We start from the raw sequence: 22,413 nt of genomic DNA, 5'->3' as shown, positions 1-22,413 counted from the left end.
GTAAGGGCACCCAGGCTGGACCTGTTCCCAGCCGGACATTCCTCCAGAGCCAAGGGGGAACTCATGATACAGGCGGGCATTGTACACAGGGTTAGGGGTGCTCAGGGCTGGGTGGCAAAGACTTAAGTGGAGCTCACATTATAAAACATGTTTGCAACGCCTGTCCCACCCGCTGAAACCTTCCATAGCACAGAAATAGCAGGCTTACATCATTCTCTGTATCTGCCTTATTGGGACAGAGAACAAAAGTGACCTTTGATGATGATGTTTACTCCTGCCTCTTGCAGTGCTTGGTGGCATCTGTGTTCGGCTACACTGTAGTCCACATCGGGGTCAACATAACCGCACAACACAACAACTATAGCAAAATGGACAAAAGGGGTGGACTAAGTTATAAATGAGACTTGTCAGAGAGATGCAGAGACAAGAAACAGATTTTTTAGTCCTACAGTATATTTTCATCTCTTATCATATCTAACTGAAGAATGATTCAGAATAGAATGCATCCATTTTTGTTGTCACTTCTACCAAGATCCTTTTCAAAGCCACTGATCAACATCAGAATCTTTGTGCAGAGTGACAGCGGGAATAACCCAGTTTGGGCAGATTTCAGCTCAAGCCTACTGCTGTGTTTGTGTCTGGGAGGCTACTAAGTGTCCAAGGCCAGCTGTAATTGGTACTGTAGCTCAAATCCATCGTTCATCTGCAGGTCGAAACAGGGTGGAATACCCCTTTGCCTTGAGTAAAGAGAAGAGGTCTTATCTGGGTCACTGTGAGGTAAGCTGAAATCAGCGTTGTGCTTCTTTACTTATATTGTGCCTTCTGGAAAAGTAATTTATCATATATTCCAGTGTATGACTGCAGTGTTGTTCAAGTCTAACAAAAGCCTTGGCAGGTGGCCTTAGTAAAATGTCATGGCAGACATGTTTGTTTTCAAAAATTATAGATGCACTAGACATCCCAGTTGTCCTGTCTGAAATTATGTTTGTGATCTTTTGGTTTGTAGAATGGTAGCTGAAGCCTCCTTGCGGATGCTGCTTACAAGTTTTTGCTTTGTGCTGTAGGAAGAGTGAGGAGATATCAACTAGTTAATAGTTGAAGTTTATTACTGAGGCTTAAATGCATCTGCACAAAAACTAAAACATATAACCTACCTTTGGCAATAACTCATAAGTCTGTGTCATCCTTATGTGGTACAATGATTTACTTGTCTGGTTGGTTTATATTTGGCTCTTTTCTATTGAGTAATAACAGTCTTCAGTCCTATAGTTGTTCTTCTAGTTGACTGTACTCTGTGATAAGGACAGTGTGAAACTGACCAAAAGACCTTGAGTGCTCGCTTTGATGGAGAGACACAATTGCGCCCATGTTAACATACCTCCCAGTGGCCTTGAATCACTCTCTTCCATGTCATTATCCTTGTTTGATTTTCAGCTGGTACACAGTTGATGCATTATGCCTACATGTGGGTTTTAAATTAGCTTGAAGTAGCTGCACATAAATGCATCAATCATCTTTTGCTCAGCAGCACCTTTCAACAACAGTGGTGTTTTAGTTGTTCAGTTTAGTTTAGTTTAGTTTAGTCACTAATTTTGAGTTCATTTATTTTGAGAAAGTTTGTTTCATGCATAGAGAAATTTAAAATTTAAAGAGAAGTCTCTTTAGTCTCTTTCTCTTTAGTTATCGTAGTTACACATTCTGTCTGGTTTCTTGCAGAACTTATGTGTTATTAATGTGTTTTGAGAGTTAGTAAAAACCCTGACATCTATCTATCAGCTTAACAATAAATAGCTTGGTTTAATTGCTATATATGTGCTAAAAACCACACAAACACACAGTTGTCTGGTTCCTTTCAAGGTTTTTTATCCAGCTGTGATTTCTTTGGAAACTATTTACACTGACAGTGCAAAAATAAACAAAATCTTTGGCCGTACTGTGTCTGAAATGTCAAAAAAAAATGTAAAAACTCAATTTTAATTTCTTTCTGAAGAACTCTTGTATTACAGCAATATCACACACACACACACACACACACACACACACACACACACACACACACACACACACACACACACACAAAATCATGCTATTGTACTGAATATCAGCACAGCTGTGATTACCTGTGGCTTTGTGCCTTCAGCTAAACCCTAGCTGTGCTGATATACAGCACTCTTGCTCATGTGATATTGCTTGATTTTTCGTTCATTACACTGCCAACTGTATTTCACATGTGCCTCCTTAATCACTGTCGATGATGGAAGGGTTAGAATCAAGGGTTAAAAAATATCAGCTCCAATTCATACAAAGTCCAGGCAATGCTTGAGTAGTCACCTTACAGTGAAAGTCTGCATGAATCTACAGTCTGGGCTAAAAAAATATATACCCGACATCACTTCTACATACCATTCTGTACCACAAAAATCCAAAATAATTTGCTTTAAGACATACACTACAGTTACATTTGTATAGCACTTTTCTAGACTCTCAAAGCGCTTTACATAATATGGGAGGGGAATCTCCTCAACCACCACTAGTGTATAGCATCCACCTGGATGATGACCAGCTATTAGTGGAGAGGAGAGAGTGATGTAGCCAATTCAGATATGGGGATAGAAAAGGGCCAGTGGGGGTGAATTTCGCCAGGAACCAGGGTTATTCTCTTACCCTACTATTTTACTTTAAGTGTAGGATTTTTAATGAGCACAGAGAGTCTGGACATGTTTAACATCTCAACATCAAGGACAGTGCTGTTTATGCTGTATAGTGTCCCCATCACTATACTGGGGTGTATACACACACACAGAGCACAGGGTGAGTGCCCCCTGCTTTACTTCCAACAGCAACCTTAGTTTTCCCCAGGAGGTCTCCCATCCAGGTACTGGACAGGCTCAGCACTGCTTAGCTTTAGTGGGACACCAGGCAAGAACTATAAGTTGGCTCTGGCACTATGTGAACAGCAAATGATCTATAGTGAACACCAAACATGTTCTATATTGTGATTTAGAAATGTAATAATTCTGTTATATATGTTCTGATTTAACATATACAGGAGAAAACTGCTGTAGTTAGATTGCTTTGTCCTTGATACTGTTAGGTCTACTTATGCCATGAACTCTATTTCCCAGCCTGCACTGAGGGCTACAAACATAGCCCATGGACTGCAATTTCCAAAACACCCATACATTGACACATTCACTCTCACCTTCATTTTAATCACACACACCTGCATCCAATTCTCAGCACTGTCACAGCCACAGTTTAAAGGGACTTTCATTTCACTCACTCATTGTGAAGTATATTCCTTGTGTTTGTGACGATACCAAACCTGTGTATCTCTCTGCTCGTGATTATGTTATTGACCTCTTTTTGCCTAGTGTTTTCTGAGATTGTCCTGCCTTTGATATCCTGTCTGTTGATTCAGATTTTTGCCTATGTTTTGGATTTGTCTGCCTGGATCTTAACAAACATCTCTACCTGCATTTGCTTTTGTCTGCCTGTTCCCTCACGTGATAGAATACTTCGCTGCTACAAGGAATGCAGCAGGAGAGCCGAGCTGGAGGCAGGTGATCATGGCTCATGACCAGATTATGGGAGAACAGCGGCAACTCCTCACGGAGTTCGACGCTAAGTTATTCTCCCAAACAGTGTCCAACAGTACACCGTCACGCCCACCACCCATGCCCTAGCTTCCACCTATGCCAGCACTGGAAAAATTCTCTGGTGAAATTTCCCAATGCCCAGGCTTTTTGCTCCAGTGTTCCATGTATTTTGACAGGGATTCAGCGTGTCTCTGAATATGTGCTCGAATTCCGGCCCATAGCAGCCAGAAGTGGCTGGAATGACTCCACGGTGAAAGCAGCATTTTTGTAAAAGACTTAATGCCAATCTACTCACTGAACAAGCCTGCAGAGATGAACAACTCTTGCTTGACTGTCTCATCTATCTCAACATCTGACTACATCACCTCATGAAATGTCCACAAAGCCTGACGTGAGGGAAATACCACGTCACCTCTCCTATGGAGCCCATGTAGCTGGGGCAAACTAGGCTCAAAGAAAATGGGAGGGAGAGATGCTGCCAAGAGAAGTGCTGTTTCTATTGTGGACAACCTGATCATCTCATCCAACAGTGCTCTCTAACTGCCCAGAACCACCCAACCTCAAGCAGGAACCTCCATCCTTGCTCATCTACGGTGAGTTCATTTCAGTCTCCTCCTAGCTCAGCATTCACACTACCAGTGGTGTTACAATATTCAGGCCTGACCTCTGTTCTCACAGCCATGATAGATTCTGGATCAGCTGGAAACTTCATTGATCAGAACACTGTGAAGCAGCTCAACATCCCCATGGAACTGCTACCACAACACCAAAAGATCCAAGCCATTGATAGAGGACCTATTGGAGAGGGCATCTTAACTCGCAGCACTCTGCCCATTTCCTTAAATTCAGCACTCTTCACCAGGAGTACATCACACTTCTCATCACAATATCACCTGGACACCCTATCATTCTGGCCCTCCTGTGGATGGAGCAGCATAACCCCTCCATTTCATGGTCCCACAAGGAAATCACCAAGTGGTCACCATATTGCAAATCTCACTGCGTTCTTCTAGAGAGCCCACACAGCATTACCAGGTACAATCTTACCAAGCCATTCATAGTAGAGTTGGATGCCTACAAAACAGGAGTGGGTGCCATCCTCTCCCAGAGATTTGGACAGAGACCCAAGATGTACCCGGTGGCATTCTATTCCAAGAAACTATCCCCAGCAGAAAGGAACTATAGTATTGGAGATCATTAACTATTGGCCATAAAACTAGCATTAGAGGAGTGGCAACATTGGCTTGAGGGGGCCCAGTATCTATTCACCATCCTGACAGATCACAAGAAATTCTCTGTTCTGACAATTGCCTCAACCCCTGACAAGCATGCTGATCACTATTATTTACCCGGTTTCAGTTCACATTATCATATCGCCCAGGCTCCAAAAATGTCAAAGCTCATGCATTATCACGTATACACACATCAGAACCCAGTCATGATCTTGAGGGAACCATCCTCCCTCCTGAATGTGTAGTGGGAAGCATCGAATAGGAACTGGATCAATCCATCAGCAACACCACCAGACAGCAGATACCTCAATCATGCCCTCCAAATAAATTCTTCATATCAACACAATTTAGGAACAGACTCAATAACTTGGGCACACACTTGAGTAGCTACTGGCCACCGAGGAATCCACAGAACCTATCACTTACTGAAAGAAAAGTATTTGTGGCCAAACATGATCAAGGACTTACAACGGGCCATCACCTTATGCAGTATTTGTGTCCAAACCAAGGTACCCAGAACACTCCCTGCTGGAATGCTCTTACCACTACCCACACCCCAACACCCCTGGTCTCAAACAACCATTTAGTAGTCACAGATTCTTCAAGTCTCTGCACCTCATAGCTCTCCCAGGTCTGCCTTCAGCCTTTGCCACAGCAGATTTGCTCTTTAATCATGTATTCAAATATTTGTACTCAGATATATGAAGTACTCACTTATGCCTGGAAAGAGCTATACAAACCTTTTAAGGGTGTGGATATCCACCAAGGACTTTCGACAACCCCAAACATGCAAAAAACTAACACCTAGATACATCGGACCATACAAGACTGTCAAACGCATCAACAAAGTCACATATCAACTTGAACTGCCACGCCATTCCTGTATTTCCTCCCGTAAGGACCCACGGTGACACAGATGTAACAAATACTGGGATGAGCTGGAAAGGTCCTTGTTAAAACTTTATCCCTGACTTTTCACTCAGGAAATCCCTAAGTGGCATCTACTGAACATCCAGCTGAGATCATGTGACAATTTGTGAGTTTTATGTTACCATGACATCATTTCCAAAATGGTGGTCTGCCTGGTTGGCACATGTTGCAGTGTCAGCAATTTTTAAAAAGGCTTGTTTTTGTTACTAAAGGTATGTTTCAACCCATTTAACAATCGCAATGTTTTAATAACATGTCCTTATTACATTTAACCTGTTTTGTTCACATTTCTTGAACAAATTTATATAAAACAATTTATGAAACTATCGTAGTAACATGTCACATCGGGCTGTTAACCTTAAAGTAGGTGAAACTGTCATGTGACGTCTTTGTCATATTAAGAAAAATGGTAATGAGCTGCTCAATTTATTTAGCTGATTCAATTATTTTGACGTGACATATTTTCTGCAGTTCATTTCAAAACATATTTAAACAAATGTAAACATAAAAATAATGTCAAATTAATTAAATTGTTAAAGGAATGTATAGTGAAACTATTTTGCATATCTGTAACTAAAACAAACAAAAAATATTGTACGTTGGTCCTATTTTAGGGTCATTTCATCTTGAATGTCACGCCTTCAGACAATTTTCACACACCCCCTGGAGTATTTCAGAACATTTATAAGGGTATAAATGCTTGAGTTCCTGAAGGAACAAACTAATTTGTACAATATACATAAACCTGAAGCTCAAAGAAATGTTAACACCACTGTTAAAGAATTTGAAATATTGAGTGGTCTCTATCTGCTCATGGGTCTGTAACAAATGCAGGGAAATCGTGCATACTGGGAAAATGACACAAGGTGTCCCATGGTGGCTGACAAGTATTGCAACTATTTTCAGACCCTGCTATCATTTCTACATTTCACTGACAAGACTGATTTGTCAAAAAGGCAAGTGTTGGAAGATCCATCCATGGCTTGATATGTTCGCAAACAATACCTGTATACCACCCCAGAAGAGCACAACTCTATTGATGAGCAATCCTATGTGATTTTGTGGTCTATCAAGGTGGCACTGGGGGGAAAAAACAGCACTTGGCATAGGAGGTGACATTGTGGTTGAGCTGTGTGAAACTCTCCCACCAAACCAAAATTACAAAGTATTTGCGGACAATTTTTTTTTCCTCTCCAGCACTGGTTCTCCAGCTTTTTCAGCGACAGATCTAGTTTGTAGGAACACTCTGCTGCAATCGCTTAGCTGGTTGTCAGCTTGAAGATGAGAAAAGTCTTGCCAAGCAAGGGACATGTTTTTACAATGTTGTTGCACTGTTTACATGTTTAGCTTGTTGAGAAGACCTCCAGTGTGAGGTAGTTATTTATTTTAATCAGTTTGCATATTTTTATGTTTTAATTTGTGGTTAAACCTTTCCGGAAAAGGTATCATTTTGATATGTTAAGGAAATGCAAGTAAAAAGGCTGTTTTTTTTTTTTTTTTTGTCAAATTAAGTTGATGTTTAACTACATAACTACAACCTTCAAAAGTTATAGTTTTGAGATATGTTGTGGAAAAACTAACAAAACGGGAAACCAGTGGCAACCCTGAAAAATTGATGTTGTTAAATCTAATGGTCACAGTTATGTAGTTTTTAAATATGTTGTGGAAAAGCAAATAAAATGCTAAAACTGTATTATTTCTGAAAAATATTTTTTGGTTATACTTACCCAGCAAAGTAATCATTTTGATAAATGTTGTGCAATAGCAAATAAACAGGAAAATCTGTGTTATTAAGCAAAAAAAGGACAATTTTTTTTCCAGTTGAGGAATAAATGCCCACTGTAACATATATGTAACATAAAAAATTTACTATAAACGTCCAATTTGACATACATGTAACATTACAGATCTCTCACAAGGAGAGGTCGTATTTCAAAAATAACTTCAGAAATGTGTTCTATGTGGTCCATTTAGTCAGTTTCATATCCCCCATATTTTTCCTATAAGGAGAAATGGGTCCGGGTTCTTACGGGTTAAACCGGTATTTCCAAGCCCACTGGCAACCAACCTCCCTTCTGATACACCACCACCTCCCCTTAAAATCAAAGGCCAGCCAGCCTACCAGTACAAAGAGATCTTAAATTAATTTGCATCTGTCTGCCTGTTCCCTCACGTGACAGAGACATTTCCAGTTATCTAATTGCAGGATTGCCCCTACATGTACATTAGCTGCAGTAACAACCAATAAAGGCTTTAAAAAATAAATAGTTATTTATTATATGCAATCACATTTTTCAAGTGTCAGTGAAATTATTTAGTGTAAACTTTTAACTATGTCAAATGAGGACCAGAGATCATGCATAGTACTCAAGCCGCAGCTCTTGTGAGGCCTTGTGGCATTTCTTAAGCTTATGACTCCTGCTCCTGTGAGTTGGCCTACTCTCCTGGGATGAAAAAAAATCATTGAAGGAAGATGACTTTATGAATGCATTATTTATTCATAGAGGAGGATATATACACCGATCAGCCATAACTTCAAAACCCCCTTTGTAATCTCTGTGCAATGTCACTGAAACAGCACTGACCCTAACCCTCTTGTTCACATATGCCTTCTTATTCACTGCTGATGATGTGTTATAGATTGAAAATATTGAAAAAACGTTGAAAAATATCCGCACCAATTCATACAAAATGTAGACAATCAACTGTCACAATGGTAGGCTATATGAATCTACAGTCTGGGCTAAAAAGAAATCATATATATTTCAGCCAGAACATTAAAACCACCTACTTAATATTGTACCCCCCGATACCCAAATGTAATAAACGAGAACAATTATGCAATATCACATGCACAAGCATGCTGTTTCAGTAATATTGCACAGGGATTGCAAATTCATACAGTATGTAGTATGTAATCTGTCAACCTTCCATTTACTCTACATCCTCATCAATAGGGAAAATTGAAACTGCAACATGCTCTTTGTTTTGAAATTTTATTTTATTCTATTTATTGACTGAGAAAACACATTATAAACATAATGCGTACAATAATGTTCATGGGATAATTATGAATGTGACTGAGCTGAAGGAATCTAAGGAGAACACTGGCTTTGCAATAAGTGTCCCAGTGGCTGAGAATAGGATTAAAATACAGCAAAGAAAACTCCAAGGTCAAGTGTGTAGGCTACTCTCATTAAAGTGGAGTTGAGTAATTTCCTCTGTTTTCAGGGGGGTTAACTGGCAATTAGAGATTTCTAGAAACTCTGCAGTATGGGGCATTGCCTGGAATTTAGGCTTACTGCCTTAATGGGTCATAGAGATGATGATGCAAGGTTAATCCATGTTGACCATCCACACATCTCAAAAGCTATATGCCTAAATCAGAAGGAGAGATAACAGGGGAATAATAAAACATTAACTCCCACTGAAATCCAATCACATTAGGTTTTTTTTGTTGTTGTTGTGTTATTATACATGACATTGATCTTTTGTTTTTACAGGTGTGCTTCTTATATTACATAGGATCGGTAGGACAATTCATACAAAATACCAAAAGAATTACTAGAATGTACTTCATTTTTGCAGTGTAAGCCTATACTTTTAATGATATTTTGATATAGTTTGATATACACCAATCAGCCATAACATTAGAACCAATGACAGGTGATGTGAATAACATTGATTATCTCATTACAATGGCACTTGTCAAGGGGTGGGATATATTAGGCAGCAAGTGAGCAGTCAGTTCTCAAAGTTGATGTGTTGGAAGCAGAAAAAATGGGCAAGTGTAAGCAACTGAGCGACTTTGACAAGGGCCAAACTGCGATGGCTAGATGACTGGGTCAGGGCATCTCCAAAACAATAGGTCTTGTTGGGGTGTTCTCGGTAGTGGTTAGTACCTACCAAAATGGTCCAAGGAAGGACAACCAGCGATCAGATCATGGGCACCAAACACTCAGTGATGCACTTGGGGAGCACCCCAGATCTAAATCTGATTGCGCATCTGTGGGATGTGCTGGACAACCAAGTCCCATCCATGGAGGCACCACCTCACAACTTACAGTACTTAAAGGATCTGCTGCTAGTGTCTTGGTGCCAGAAACCACAGCACACCTTCAGAGGTCTTGTAGAGTCCATGCCTCGACGGGGCCGAGCTGTTTTTGCACAAAGGGGACCTACAAATATTAGGCAGGTGGTTTTAATGTTATTTCTGAAGGGTGTATATGTAGTAAAGTTTTAGGCTCCAAAGGTTTACAGCTTTTTAAAGCTATTTATAGTGAGGGTTTCTTTTCAAGTGTGACTGATAAAATGCAGCTGTCCACATGCATGTCTGAGCAGAATGTAAATTGTCCAGGGCTCACATTCATGTCCAGCCTCACACATAATCCAGGCATCAAGACATGCAAAACAGCAGATGAAAAATGGGCTACACTACACACAGCCAGGGTGGATGCGCATGACCAGATCATAAAGTGCCCCTGGACTGATGTGCTTAAAAGAATCCATTATTTGCCCCTAGGCTGTATAAACACACTGCAGAAATCACTTAGTTCAATTGGAGGGAGAAATGCAAGTCATTCGGCCTGGTTATCCACATTTCTTAGGTTCTTTGGTTTCTGGCTGCCTGACTGCAGACCACAGAGGCTTGCTAAAATCAGAAAACATTGTGTTTTAGCAAGAAGAGAGGATTTCAGTTTATAAGGCTCCAGATACAGTAGAAGATTGAGTACTGAATAAGTAATTAGAAGATTTAGAAATGTCCCAGGTTAACAAAGAATGGTTTTACATCTGGCCCAGACCTGGTGAACATCAAAAACTTATTTTTAATGTCCGCATGTGGCATGGACTCATTTCAGAAGTGGTGAAAAATTCCTGAGTGGCACAACAGAAAAGTGTTCACCCTATTGTTTGGAGATCATGTGTTAAAATCCTGGCTGGGGATCCAAGAGCAATCTGCCTGTGCTCTCTGTCTGGAATGGATGGTGTCACTCTCATCCCTGCCAACACAAGCCAACCATGAGTGTCTGTTAGCTCATGTATACAGAAGAGGGCATTTCTCTTCCTCTAAGTGTAATCAGCTGCACTGTGATGCAGCATGAGCAGCAGCTCAAAAAGATGTGCTAGCTGACTTGATGTGTCTCAGCAGAAGTATGTACTAGCCTTAACCTTTCCCTCCCTTTGCAAGATGAGCTAACTAGTCGGCTGGAAATGGCAAATGACCAAATTAGCAATAATGAGGAACATAAACTTTTATTCACTAATATATACTGTATATACTGTACATTTTCTAATACAAATTGGCATGCCCTACAGAGTGTTCAGTGCATCTGATCCACCTGAACTATAATATGCATCATGCATGTGACAACTAAAATTATTTTATGACTCCACTTGTCATCTCACCCAAACATTCTTGTTGTCAGTGTACTATGTTTCTCTGTATTGTAATGACTTTTTTCATTCATTCATCTTGTGGTAACCCCTTTATCATGATCAGAGTCACTGTGGTGATTTATTCCAAGTAATACAAAAGGCTTCTGTTCATTCTTCTGTTCACATGGGGCACCACTGAACAAGACACAGTGAAGACGTGGCTATCATAGTAAAGCTCTTGGGTGGAAAAAGAGTTGCTATTGATTGCCGTGTAGGAGCTCTCTGTCTGCTCGCACTCTCTGAGTAATTGATGCCTTAAATGAAAGAGAGAACTTGTTAGGGGAGCAAGATCAGCATTCCGGGATTCTCTGAACCGGAACATCTGTGTCAGCTCCCAACACAAACACATACTCATGTGGCACTCTTACAGCGCAAGATGTTGGTTTGAGAACATCTTGTTTATGGACATCTGATCATCACACTCATGTGCTTTTTGAACATCCAATTCCAGATTTAGTCCTCTTTTGCTTTTATAATATCCTCATTTCTTCTGAGAAGGCTTTCCACTAGATTTTGGAGCGTGGCTCCAGGAGTATTCGGCCCCAGGAGTATTAGTGAGGTCAGGCACTGATGTCAGGGAGGAGGTCTGGGATGCAGTTGGTGTTCCAGTTCATCCCAAAGATTCCAGTGGGGTTGAGGTCAGGGCTCTGTGCAGGCCACTTGAGTTCTTTTACTCCAACCTTATTAAACCATGTCTTCATGGACCTCACTTTATGCACAGGGACATTGTCATTCTGGAACAGCGCTCCTTAGTTCCATTGAAGGGAATTTGCAATACTACAGCATACAAAGATATCGTAGACAATTGGGTGCTTCATACTTTGTGACACCCACATGGGTGTGATTGTCAACTGTCCACAAATTTTTGGCCATATAGTATTTATGTTTAATTGAGATGCGTATCTGGTTTTAAATAGTTATCTAAATTATACACTTTTTCCCTTAAAGTAGTTCTTATTTGTGTGACTGTTTAATTACGGTAGATGTATGAGCGTTTATAATATACAGTACAAACACTAAAAATTTTAGTTGTTCTTCTTGAATTATTCTACATTAATGATATTGTTGTAAACTTTGGTGCCTAAATACCTCTTTCCCCATTTGGATTTGGATATGTTATTATAAGCATTCTCATGTCATTAATCACCCTTAAGAGGTCAGAGGTCATAGGTGAAAGAGATTTTCCTGCTTTGTCTCTCTGTGTCCAGCTCACACATATCTTTGCAATTTCAGGTGCAGCTTAAAATGGACATTGGAGCAATAGGTAAGTGAACCAACTGACCTCGATGTACAAGTGAACGTGTGTGTGTGTGTGTGTGTGTGTGTGTTCATGATGAGTACGCAGTACTGAGGTTGCTATAAAAATAAAATCTTGGGTTCCACTCTTGCATAAGTCTAAACACACTTGTATTCTCTCTCATGCTTCCTCCTACAGACACACCACACACACACACACACACACACACACAAGGCCTCTTCCCTAATATCCATTTCCATGCATGAAGGCAAAATTGGATTCTCGGGAATGACTCAGGCTTTTTTGGCAAGCTGAAACTCTACCACCCCAAAATATAATGTTAGGTTATTTTTACTGTGCACCACACATTCATAGAAAAACACTCTTTAACAAAAGAATGGAGTGCACCACAGAAATCTGTTTGGATTTGTGATGCTTGGAGTGAATTGCTGATTGATGTAACATTAAATAATAGGCAACCTTTTAGAAGCTCATTAAAATAAGGTTTAACCCTTCTTTCTTAAATTCACTTCTATCAACACATTACCAAAATGTCTTGGTAATTCCAGGAAGTGTTTTGTCATCTCTAACTCAGGATTGTGAAATATTTTTATATTTTGTGGTATACTGAGATGGGTGTAGAAGTGTAGGAGGGAATTGTTTGGAAATAAGTTTCCAAAGTATGCAGATGAACTCTATGTGTGTATGTATACAATACTGAGATTATAATAATCACTATAATAATGATAATAGGTTGAGCTAATGAGTGGCGCGAGGTGTGTTACCATGTTTCTAAGAATTCTCCCATGGTTATTTGGTGAATTCAATATTCTGCCAAAAAGCTTATTCATTGTTTATGAACGTTCAAACTTATCCGCCAATTTCTTGGTGACTGTGTTGGTGTGTTTGTTTGAGCATGGTCTAGAGAACTCTATTCTCTTCCTTCCCTGTTCAGGGAGTGTTTGTGGTTGTGATTGACAGAGCCAGGCGTCACACTGGCCACTCTTAAGCAGCACGGGGGCGTCTCTCATACAGCATGACCCCACTCAGAGTGTTTGCGGAGGGCTTGGGTTTAACTTGTTCAGAGTCGTTATCAGGAGGTCTCCTGCTGAACGGCACTGGGGAAGTGTGTGCATGTGTGAAATGGGGCCCCTGGGACTTCTCTGAGGTCATGGGTTGTGCCAGTCTTCAGCTCTGAACGGCCTCTCACATGACCTTAATGGAGACAGGCAGTGGTGGTGCATGTGTGTCTTTGTGTATGTATTTTCAGGTTTCATTTTTTGTGACAATATGTGTGTGTGTGAAAGTTTGAAGAATACAATGTATATTTTAGTGTGTGAACTTTCAGCAGATGTCCAGAAGTTTACAATGTGTCGTTGAGTCATTAAGTGGTAAACATCTGCTTTGTCATTCCCTTACGTGAGTTGCACTATCCACACACACTTGGAGGACCATTAAGACTTTACTTATTTTATTTTATTCAAGTTTTCATGAGTTATACTTTGTATTCAAAAGTTAGTATGGGTGAGTGGTGGGTGCAGGGCATGGAAAGGACAGTTATAAGACAGAGTAGACAAGACAAGACAAGACAAGATCATGGATGTGATTGAGATATAGTTGGGGAGGTATGGGGGGAAAGTGTAATATTTGAAATGAAGTATGAAGAAATTAATCAGCCACAGTATTCAGACATGATTTTTGGCCCATTCATCTAAACATATTCTCTTTAAATCGTGTTCAATTGGATTCAAGTCAGGTTATAGACTGGGCCATTCTAACACCTTGATTTTTTTCTCTGAAACCAATTGAGAGTTTCCTTTGCAGTATGCATTGGATCGTTGTCCTGCTGGAAGGTCCACCCATGTCTCATCTTCATCATCCTGGTGGATGGCAGAAGATTCTTCTCAAGAATCACCCGATAAAAGGCTCCATTCATTGGTACTTCAATTATATGAAGTCTGCCAGTACCATGTGATGAAAAACAGCCCCACACCATGATGCTTCCACCTCCAAACTTCACTGTTGGTATAGTCTTTTAAGGGTGATGTGCAATGCCATTTCTTCTCCAAACATGACAGCCAGAAAATTTAATTTTGCTCTCGTCTGACCAGACTACACTCTCCTAATATTTCATAGACTTGTCCAAATGAGTTGTAGCAAACTTTAAACAAGCTTCAACATGCCTTTTCTTTTGTAACGGAGTCTTGCGGGGTGAGCGTGAACAGTGGAGTGCATCACCTATTGTTTTCTCTGTGACTATATTACCGGCTCCCACCAAGTGTTTCTGGAGCTCTTTCTGAGTGGTCCTTGGCTCTTGGGCTACTCTTCTGACAATTCTTCTGACTCCCTGGTCAGAAATCTTGGAAGGAGCTTTTGTGCGTGGCCGGTTGATGACGGAGTGATGTTGCTTCCACTTGTGGATAATGGCCCCAATGGTGCTTACTGGAGGATTCAGAAGTTTGGAAATACGTCTGTATCCGATTCCATCAATATGTTTCGCAAGAATAAGATTCCGAAGGTCTTGGGAGAGCTCTTTGCTTTTAACCATCATGAGATGATACTTGTGTGACACCTTTTTTTAAAGACCATCAATTTACTAACCCAACTGATATTAACTTGCACGGATGGGGGGTATAATTACTTACGGATTTCAGCTGGTTCTTTGCCTTACCTTGCCTTTTAGAACTGCTTTTTCTTAGTGTGTTCAATACTTTTTTCCTGTGTCATTCCACTTTATTATACATAATTTTATTTATGGACTTTAACTCTTTATATTTCCAGATTTCTTGAGGTAATACTGATTTCATGTGAATAGCCTCATTGGAAATATATTTACTAAAAAAATGTCGACGCGTCCAATACTTATTTCCTCCACTGTAGATAGATAATGGATGAAGGTTGCTATTTCTATAGTTGTCATGGATTGCCAGAAGGAACTCTGGAATTCAGTTCCCAGCAACCACTGCACCTCTGCATCACTGACACATGACCACCTGCACCTGATTCTCATTCATGTTAATGAGCACTTGTGTGTATATAGTCATAGTATGCACTGCACTCTTTGTCTTGCTTTAATTGTCTTAAGTGGTCATGTTATGCTCTCTCATCTGATATGTATTGTTTTGTGTTTGTTTTCATTTTCACATGTTCATAGTATCTTCTGGTGTTTTGTTTTAACTTTTACTTAACTTAAAAATGGATGCAACATATTTTTTTTTTACCTAAAACAATATTTTGGAGTCAATGAAATTGGAACCAAAGGGGAGGGAATCATGGATCAGGGCCACAGAAGCATGGCTCCAAGCCATGCATAAGATCTTTTCCCACCATCCCTCCCCTTCTGCGGATTCCTCCAAGCCTGCCTGTTTGATGGATAACACCGCTTAGACTCCCTGTTTGACTGAAGATGTTGCTCAGCCTTCCTGTTCCGCTGAGGATGCCAATCAGCCTTCCTGTTCCGCTGAGGATGCCTCTCATTATTCCTGTTCCGCTGAAGTTGCCGCTCAGCCTTCCTGTTCCGCTGAGGATGCCGCTCAGCCTTCCTGTTCCGCTGAGGATGCCGTTAGCCTTCCTGTTCCACTGAGGATGCTGCTCAGCCTTCCTGTTACGCTGAGGATGCCGCGAAGAATGTCCCTCTCCCCTCTGGCCTCCCGGAGAATGTCACTCTCTCCTCTGGCTTTGTGGAGAATGTCCCTATCCCCTCTGGCCTCGCGGAGAATGTCCCTCTCCCCTCTGGCCTCGCGGAAAATGTCACTCCCCCCTCTGGCCTCGTGGAGAATGTCACCCCCACCTCTGGCCTCGTGGAGGACGTTGCACCTCCCTTCGGCCTCGCGGAGAGCATCACTTCCCCCTGCAGCTGCATGGTTAACATCACTCCCAGCTCAGGTTTCGCCTTGAGCTTTGTTCCCCCAATGACTGCGTGCTGGCAATCGCGTCATCTCTCTGCAGTACGGAAGAGACCGTCCCGCATCTGTTCCCCAGAAAAAATGTCAAGCATCCTCTATTGCCCTGTGAGAGATGACACTCAAGAGAACATTGAAACACTGGACCTCTGGTCTGGGTATCCAGGATCCCCACCCAAACTTATTACATGCTTTGGGAGCCGCACCTTAAGGCGGGGTTCTGTCATGGATTGCCGGAGGGAGGTCTGGACTTCAGTTCGCAGAAGCCACTGCACCTCTGCATCACTGTCACATGACCACCTGCACCTGATTCTCATTCATGTGAACAAGCACTTGTGTATGTAGTCACAGTTTGCACTGCACTCTTTGTCTTGCTTTAATTATCTTCAGTTGCCACATTATCCTTGTTATGCTCATTTTGCTCTCTTGTCTCGTATGTATTGTTTTGTGTTTTTCATTTTCACGTGTTCATAGTGTCTTCAGGTGTTTGGTTTGACTTTTATTTAACTTTAAATCTTTTTAAACCTGACGTGACAGTAGGTAGATAATCAGGTGTGAAAAGATGGTAGGGGTTTGGGAGAAAAAAAAAAACATTAATTAGAGTAAGGAGGAAAAGATAAAGGAAATAAAATAAATACCGATAACTACAGATCTATAGATATTCCTGTCAGGTATGAGACGTTATTTGTACAGTATAAGCAAAGGGATGCTTGGTTATGTGGTTGGTTATGCTTGGGATGTGGTATTTGTATAGATAAATAAATAGATAGGTTGTCTTTTTCCAGAGCAGACCGGAAATAATATTTTTTTATGCAAGTGATTTATTTTTTATGTTTGGTATTTGTATAGGTGGTTTAGCTAGAACCAGGTGGATTGGCATTGGATATCCTCAACCACCACTAGTGTGTAGCATCTACCTGGATGATGCGATGGCCGCCATTGTGCACCAGAATGCCCACCACACACCAACTCTTAGTGGAGAGGATTCCAATTCAGATATGGGGATTATTAGGGGACCATGATAGAGAAGGGCCAATGGGGGAATTTTGCCAGGATACCAGGGTTATACCCCTGCTCTTTTATAAGATGTGTCCTGGGATTTTTAATCACCACAAAGAGTCAGAACCTAACTTCTAATCCGAAAGACAGTGCTGTTTTTACAGTATAGTGTTCCTATACTGGGGCATTAGGCCCCAATCAGACCCCCCTGCTGGCCTCACTAATACCACTTCCTGAAGTAACCTAAGTTTTCCCCATCAGATCTCCCATCCAGGTACTGGCCAGGCTCAACCCTGCTTAGCTTCCGTGGGAAAGCAGGCAAGAACTGCAGGAAGATATAAAATAAAGTGTTTAAGATGAATTTTCAACATGGAACAGCAGATGTGATTAATTCCTTTTATCTAATTAATGCAATAACTTTAAAATTATTTGATATTACAAATATATTTTTTGTCCTTCACTACAATACTGACCATGGGTATTTACAGAATTAATTAATGGATGAATTCATTAACAATTTTATGTCACATTTCCATAATCTTCCCATAACCTGAGAGTAATAAGGTTAGAAAGAAATATCAAGAATAGAAAATTTTGGTAAACCAACAGGAATTTTAGTTCTTGTGACATGACCTCCTCCTTTTACTTTTACTAATGCTTGTATACACACACACACACACACACACACACACACACACACACACACACACACACACACACACGTTTAATGTCTATTCATTTGCGTAACTTTAGCTAATTGTTAATGTTTGACATGGCAATGAGCTATATTAGGTATTTTAAACATTAGTTAAATGCCACATTTCAGAGCTTCATCCAGGTCACTTTGATGTGTATCTTAATTTTTTTTTTTTGTATGTAGTATGATTGGATTTGTGTGTGCATGTTTAGTAGGTCATTCTACCCTACGTTTGTGACTTGGCAGAGAGAGGCAGGCAGATAGGAGAGTGTACTTTGTGCCACACTGGCACTCACTGGCACTCCTCCCTCTGCACCCTCTCCTCTGTTTAATATGTATTAGTTAATCCAGACAGCTGTTGTTGCATGTGCTATAGGCTCAGAGATGCTCATGCTGCCTTTACCTGCTTTGAAACAGCTGTGTGTGGAGGAAACAGCAGAAGAGTGGGACGGTGGAGAGAAGAATGCAGCAGTCTGTGTTTGTGGATGTGTGGTGTGTGTGTGTATGTGGGTCATGGGAACGCTTCTAACTGCCAGTGTAGGATGAATGGGATTATCATAGCCTCTGAGATACATGTGATATTGATGGTAGTGACAACAAATTTTTCATGAGTTAAATACACACACTGCACAACATTTTCAATAATCAAGTAGAAAGGTAGAATAGTTTCTAAAGACTTGTCTGAGACAAGTTAATAACAACTAAGCAATTTAATGAATTATGTGCAGTATGACTTTACATCAGTAGGTTTAGGTTTTAAAACAATGTGGAGTAAAATTAGTTGGTGAATATTAAACATAGAAAATGTCTCCAATTTTCCACAGGTGCTTTATATTTATGATAAAGCAAGAATTGGAAAGAAAATTCTCCTATTGCTTTACTGTCTTCAATAGTGGTATGATGTTTTGATGAGCTTTTAGACAGGGTGGCTTTATATCTGATTTCTTTTCCATTGTTTATTTTACTGAATGTATTATATGTCAGTCCTCTCCATTTATAGGTTTGTGATATTGTTTTTGACAGTACACTGAATATAATTGGAAATGAGAAACATGTTATGCTACATTGTTGAGCGGGATAGTGATAATATGTGTCTATGCCTATTGGAGATATAAACACAAAAAAATATACACACATGCCTTACACTGGTCTGTGCCTAAACATTCAAATGGACATTATTCACCATCATGAAGAAAGGTTCAACTCACAGTTCAATTCTATAGTTACCAGTTTCTATAAAACAGGGGGGAAAAACATAATTCCTCAAAAGTCCCTGTCCAAATCCGACTTTGGGATTTACCTCATTCATCTCATCATGGGAATTAAAATGGCATAACACTGCATTATTTTATAGATACTTAAAAGCTTAAGAGCCACATTGACTATAAAATTTCCATTCCATTCCAACTTTGGCCTAATCCTCTCATTTTGATGTCCCCTAAACCCATGACCTAAAGAGACATGGGAAGATGCATCATACATGTGTGTGTGTGTGTGTGTGTGTGTGTGTGTGTGTGTGTGTGTGTGTGTGTGTGTGTGTGTGTGTGTGTGTGTGTGTGTGTGTGTGTGTGTGTGTACTGTCATTCCATTCTTAGTAAGTGAGTGCTCTTGTCCCTGTCATTCCTGTTTCTCACAGGATGTGGGGGAAAAAAGGGAAGAATTTTTCCATAGGAGCGTCCACTCACTCTTTTTCCATGGCCTGAGGACATAATATGTTACCAGACAAAGACTGTTTGTGTGATTGCAGGAAAGAGTGGGTTTGATGTGATGGATCTCTTCTTTTCTATTTCTCATTTGTCTTTAAACACATTCTGAGGGTGTTAGATAGATATAATACAGAATACTAATACTGATAAACATTTGGGAATGTTGTGATTTTTATGTCTATCTCCACCAGAGAATGCAAGAACAGTGTAACCAGTGTCTGTGCACTGTTGCTCGCACTAGTGATTGAGAGAGTGAGAGAGACTCTAGAGTCAGAATCTACATGGCTATCTTATATCTGACTCATATATTTTCTGTCATATTATCAGCAATCAGCATAAAGCTCTGGCCAGATGTGTTTCAGGGTGGGCTTGGGCATTACATCACACAGCCATTGCTGTTCATCAGTTCTGAAATAAATCAATATAGAAAACAATTTTGTATGTGTTGAAGCCAAACGTTACAGACTAAGAAATCTTTAGTAGTTATTCTAAATCCTTATGCAATCTTCCATCCATCCAGTTCTGTACTGCTTATACACAGAGTCACAAGGAACCTGGAGACTATCCCAGGGGACTTGGGGCACAAGTTGGGGGACACCCTGGATGGGGTCCTTATGCAATCTTGCCACATGTAATGTTATCACAGAAAAGGTTGTTTACACTGCATCCCTTGATTTTCAAAACAGGGTGGTGTACTAATATGAAGACCATAGCTAAAATTACTGTGTTAGATTAAACCTGTGTGTTAGCTTAAATTATATTACGTTGGTTGTCATACTGTAATTTTTTCTTTCTCATTACTTATTACAGAGGCAACCAGCTGAACTATAAGTGAGAAATATTTACAAAATAGCAAATCAACATTCACATGAAATCAATGAGTAGATGAATAAGCTAGTGAAGTAAACAAATTGCAGAAAGGGGTCACCACCTAGAGAGAGGTGAGGTGAGCAGAGCACTGCTATGAGGAGGTATTGAATGAGAGTATAGATATGTTGGGGGCAGGGCTCTCTCACAACATGAAGCAATTTCATTAAAGCTCAGTGAGTGTTCTTACCATATCTGTTCCTGTCTGCCAAACAGAGATACTGATGTTTGCTTGTTAAAGAACTAGAACATCACCAAATTTCTGTATTTTCATGTACACTCCAATGGTTCAGTCTTGTTGACAGCAGTCAATATAAATGATAACAATAATGTAATAATAATGATGACACAATACTTATAAGATTCTTAATATTCCCATTAATCTACATACAATAATCCAAAATAACAAAGTGAAAACATATTTTTAGAATTTGTTTTGTCCAAAGCACTCTCTGTAGATATCCATGATCAAATTGTGTTGAGACACAGATCTGGGCAAGGGTATAAAAAACACTTCTAAAGCTTTGAATGTTCCGAGGAGCAAAATGTACACTATCACTGTGAAATGGAAAAAAGTTTGGAACCACCAGAACTCTTTCAAGAGGTGTCCACCTGGCCAAACACAGTAGGGCTTGGTCAGTAAGCTTTAGAATGCCTTGGGCTGGGAACCCACTGACCACTCTAACAGAGCTTCAGAAATCCTCCACAGAGATGGGAGGACCTGCCAGAAGGACAGCCATCAACCAGTATAGTGGCCACATAGAAACCACTCCTGAGTAAAAATCATATGGCAAGCACATAAAAGACTCAGAGAGCATGAGGGAAATGATTCTTTGGACTTATGAGACAAAAATTGAATTCTCTGGGCACAAAGAGCTACGTCTGCTGAAAACAGTGTGCTACCTATCCACTGGCTAATACCATCCCTATTGTGAACCATGATGGTGGTAATATCCTGCTATGGGGGTTTTTCTCAGAGGCGGGGACTGGAAGACTGATCAGAATAGAGGATAAATACAGCGAAATACAGTGATTTTCTTGAAGAAAGCCTGCTCCAGAGTGCACATGACCTCAGAAAGTTTACCTTTTAGACATCAACCCAAAGCATACAGTGAAGACAACTGTGGACTGGCTTCAGGTTAAATCTCTGAATGTCCATGAATGGCCAATTTAATGGTCAATAAAGCTCAGACTTTAAGACCAGCGCATCTGTGGAGAGAGCTAAATGTCAGTACACTGATACAGTACACCCCAACTAATCTGAGCTTTGGGAGTATCCTGGAAATCTTTGTGTATTACACATAGTTTTTTTTATTTATTATTACTTCCACAATCCTTACTGAAGTACACTAGAGTTACTTTCTGGATTCTTCTTTACATGCCATTTCTTAAATCATCTGGTTTCATCTCCTACAGATGCATTTTGCTTACACAGTTGATGAAGGACATTTGTTGAGGAAGAAGTAATATAAAGCAATCTGAGGTCAAATTCCTGAGCTGGTCAGGACTTATCAAATCCATGTACTACTTTCATCTTTTTATACATTTCCACAGTTCCCTTTGTATCTGGATCTATCATCAGAATTACTCCTCATCAGACTGTCTGATTAAATAAATAAATAAAAAAAATACTGCGTTGCATGGTGGCTTAATGGTTAGCACATTCGCCTCACACCTCCAGGATTCGGGGTTCGATTCCTGCTGGGGCAGAGTTTGCATGTTCTCCCTGTTCTGTGGGGGGGTTTCCTTCAGGTACTCTGGTTTCCTCCCACAGTCCAAAGACATACATGGTAGGCTGATGGCTGATG

At 40.4% G+C, this 22,413-nt stretch overlaps 1 protein-coding gene across 1 annotated transcript in view; it reads left to right on the top strand.

Annotated features, from left to right (window-relative positions):
- Nucleotides 1-328: 328 nt before the first annotated feature.
- stard13a (StAR-related lipid transfer (START) domain containing 13a) overlaps nt 329-22,413 on the top strand; it is a 74,798-nt gene continuing 52,713 nt past the window's right edge. Inside the window, exons 1-2 of the mRNA XM_017489771.3 lie at nt 329-777; nt 12,431-12,461. Of these exons, the coding sequence (XP_017345260.1) occupies nt 12,443-12,461 (19 nt within the window). The 5' untranslated portion in view covers nt 329-777; nt 12,431-12,442. The remainder of the gene's footprint in view (nt 778-12,430; nt 12,462-22,413) is intronic.

This window comes from Ictalurus punctatus, chromosome 16 (assembly GCF_001660625.3).
Source record: "Ictalurus punctatus breed USDA103 chromosome 16, Coco_2.0, whole genome shotgun sequence".
Taxonomy (NCBI): Eukaryota; Metazoa; Chordata; class Actinopteri; order Siluriformes; family Ictaluridae; genus Ictalurus; species Ictalurus punctatus.
Note: the sequence above shows the minus strand (reverse complement) of the source record. Positions and strands in the feature narration are given on the sequence as shown.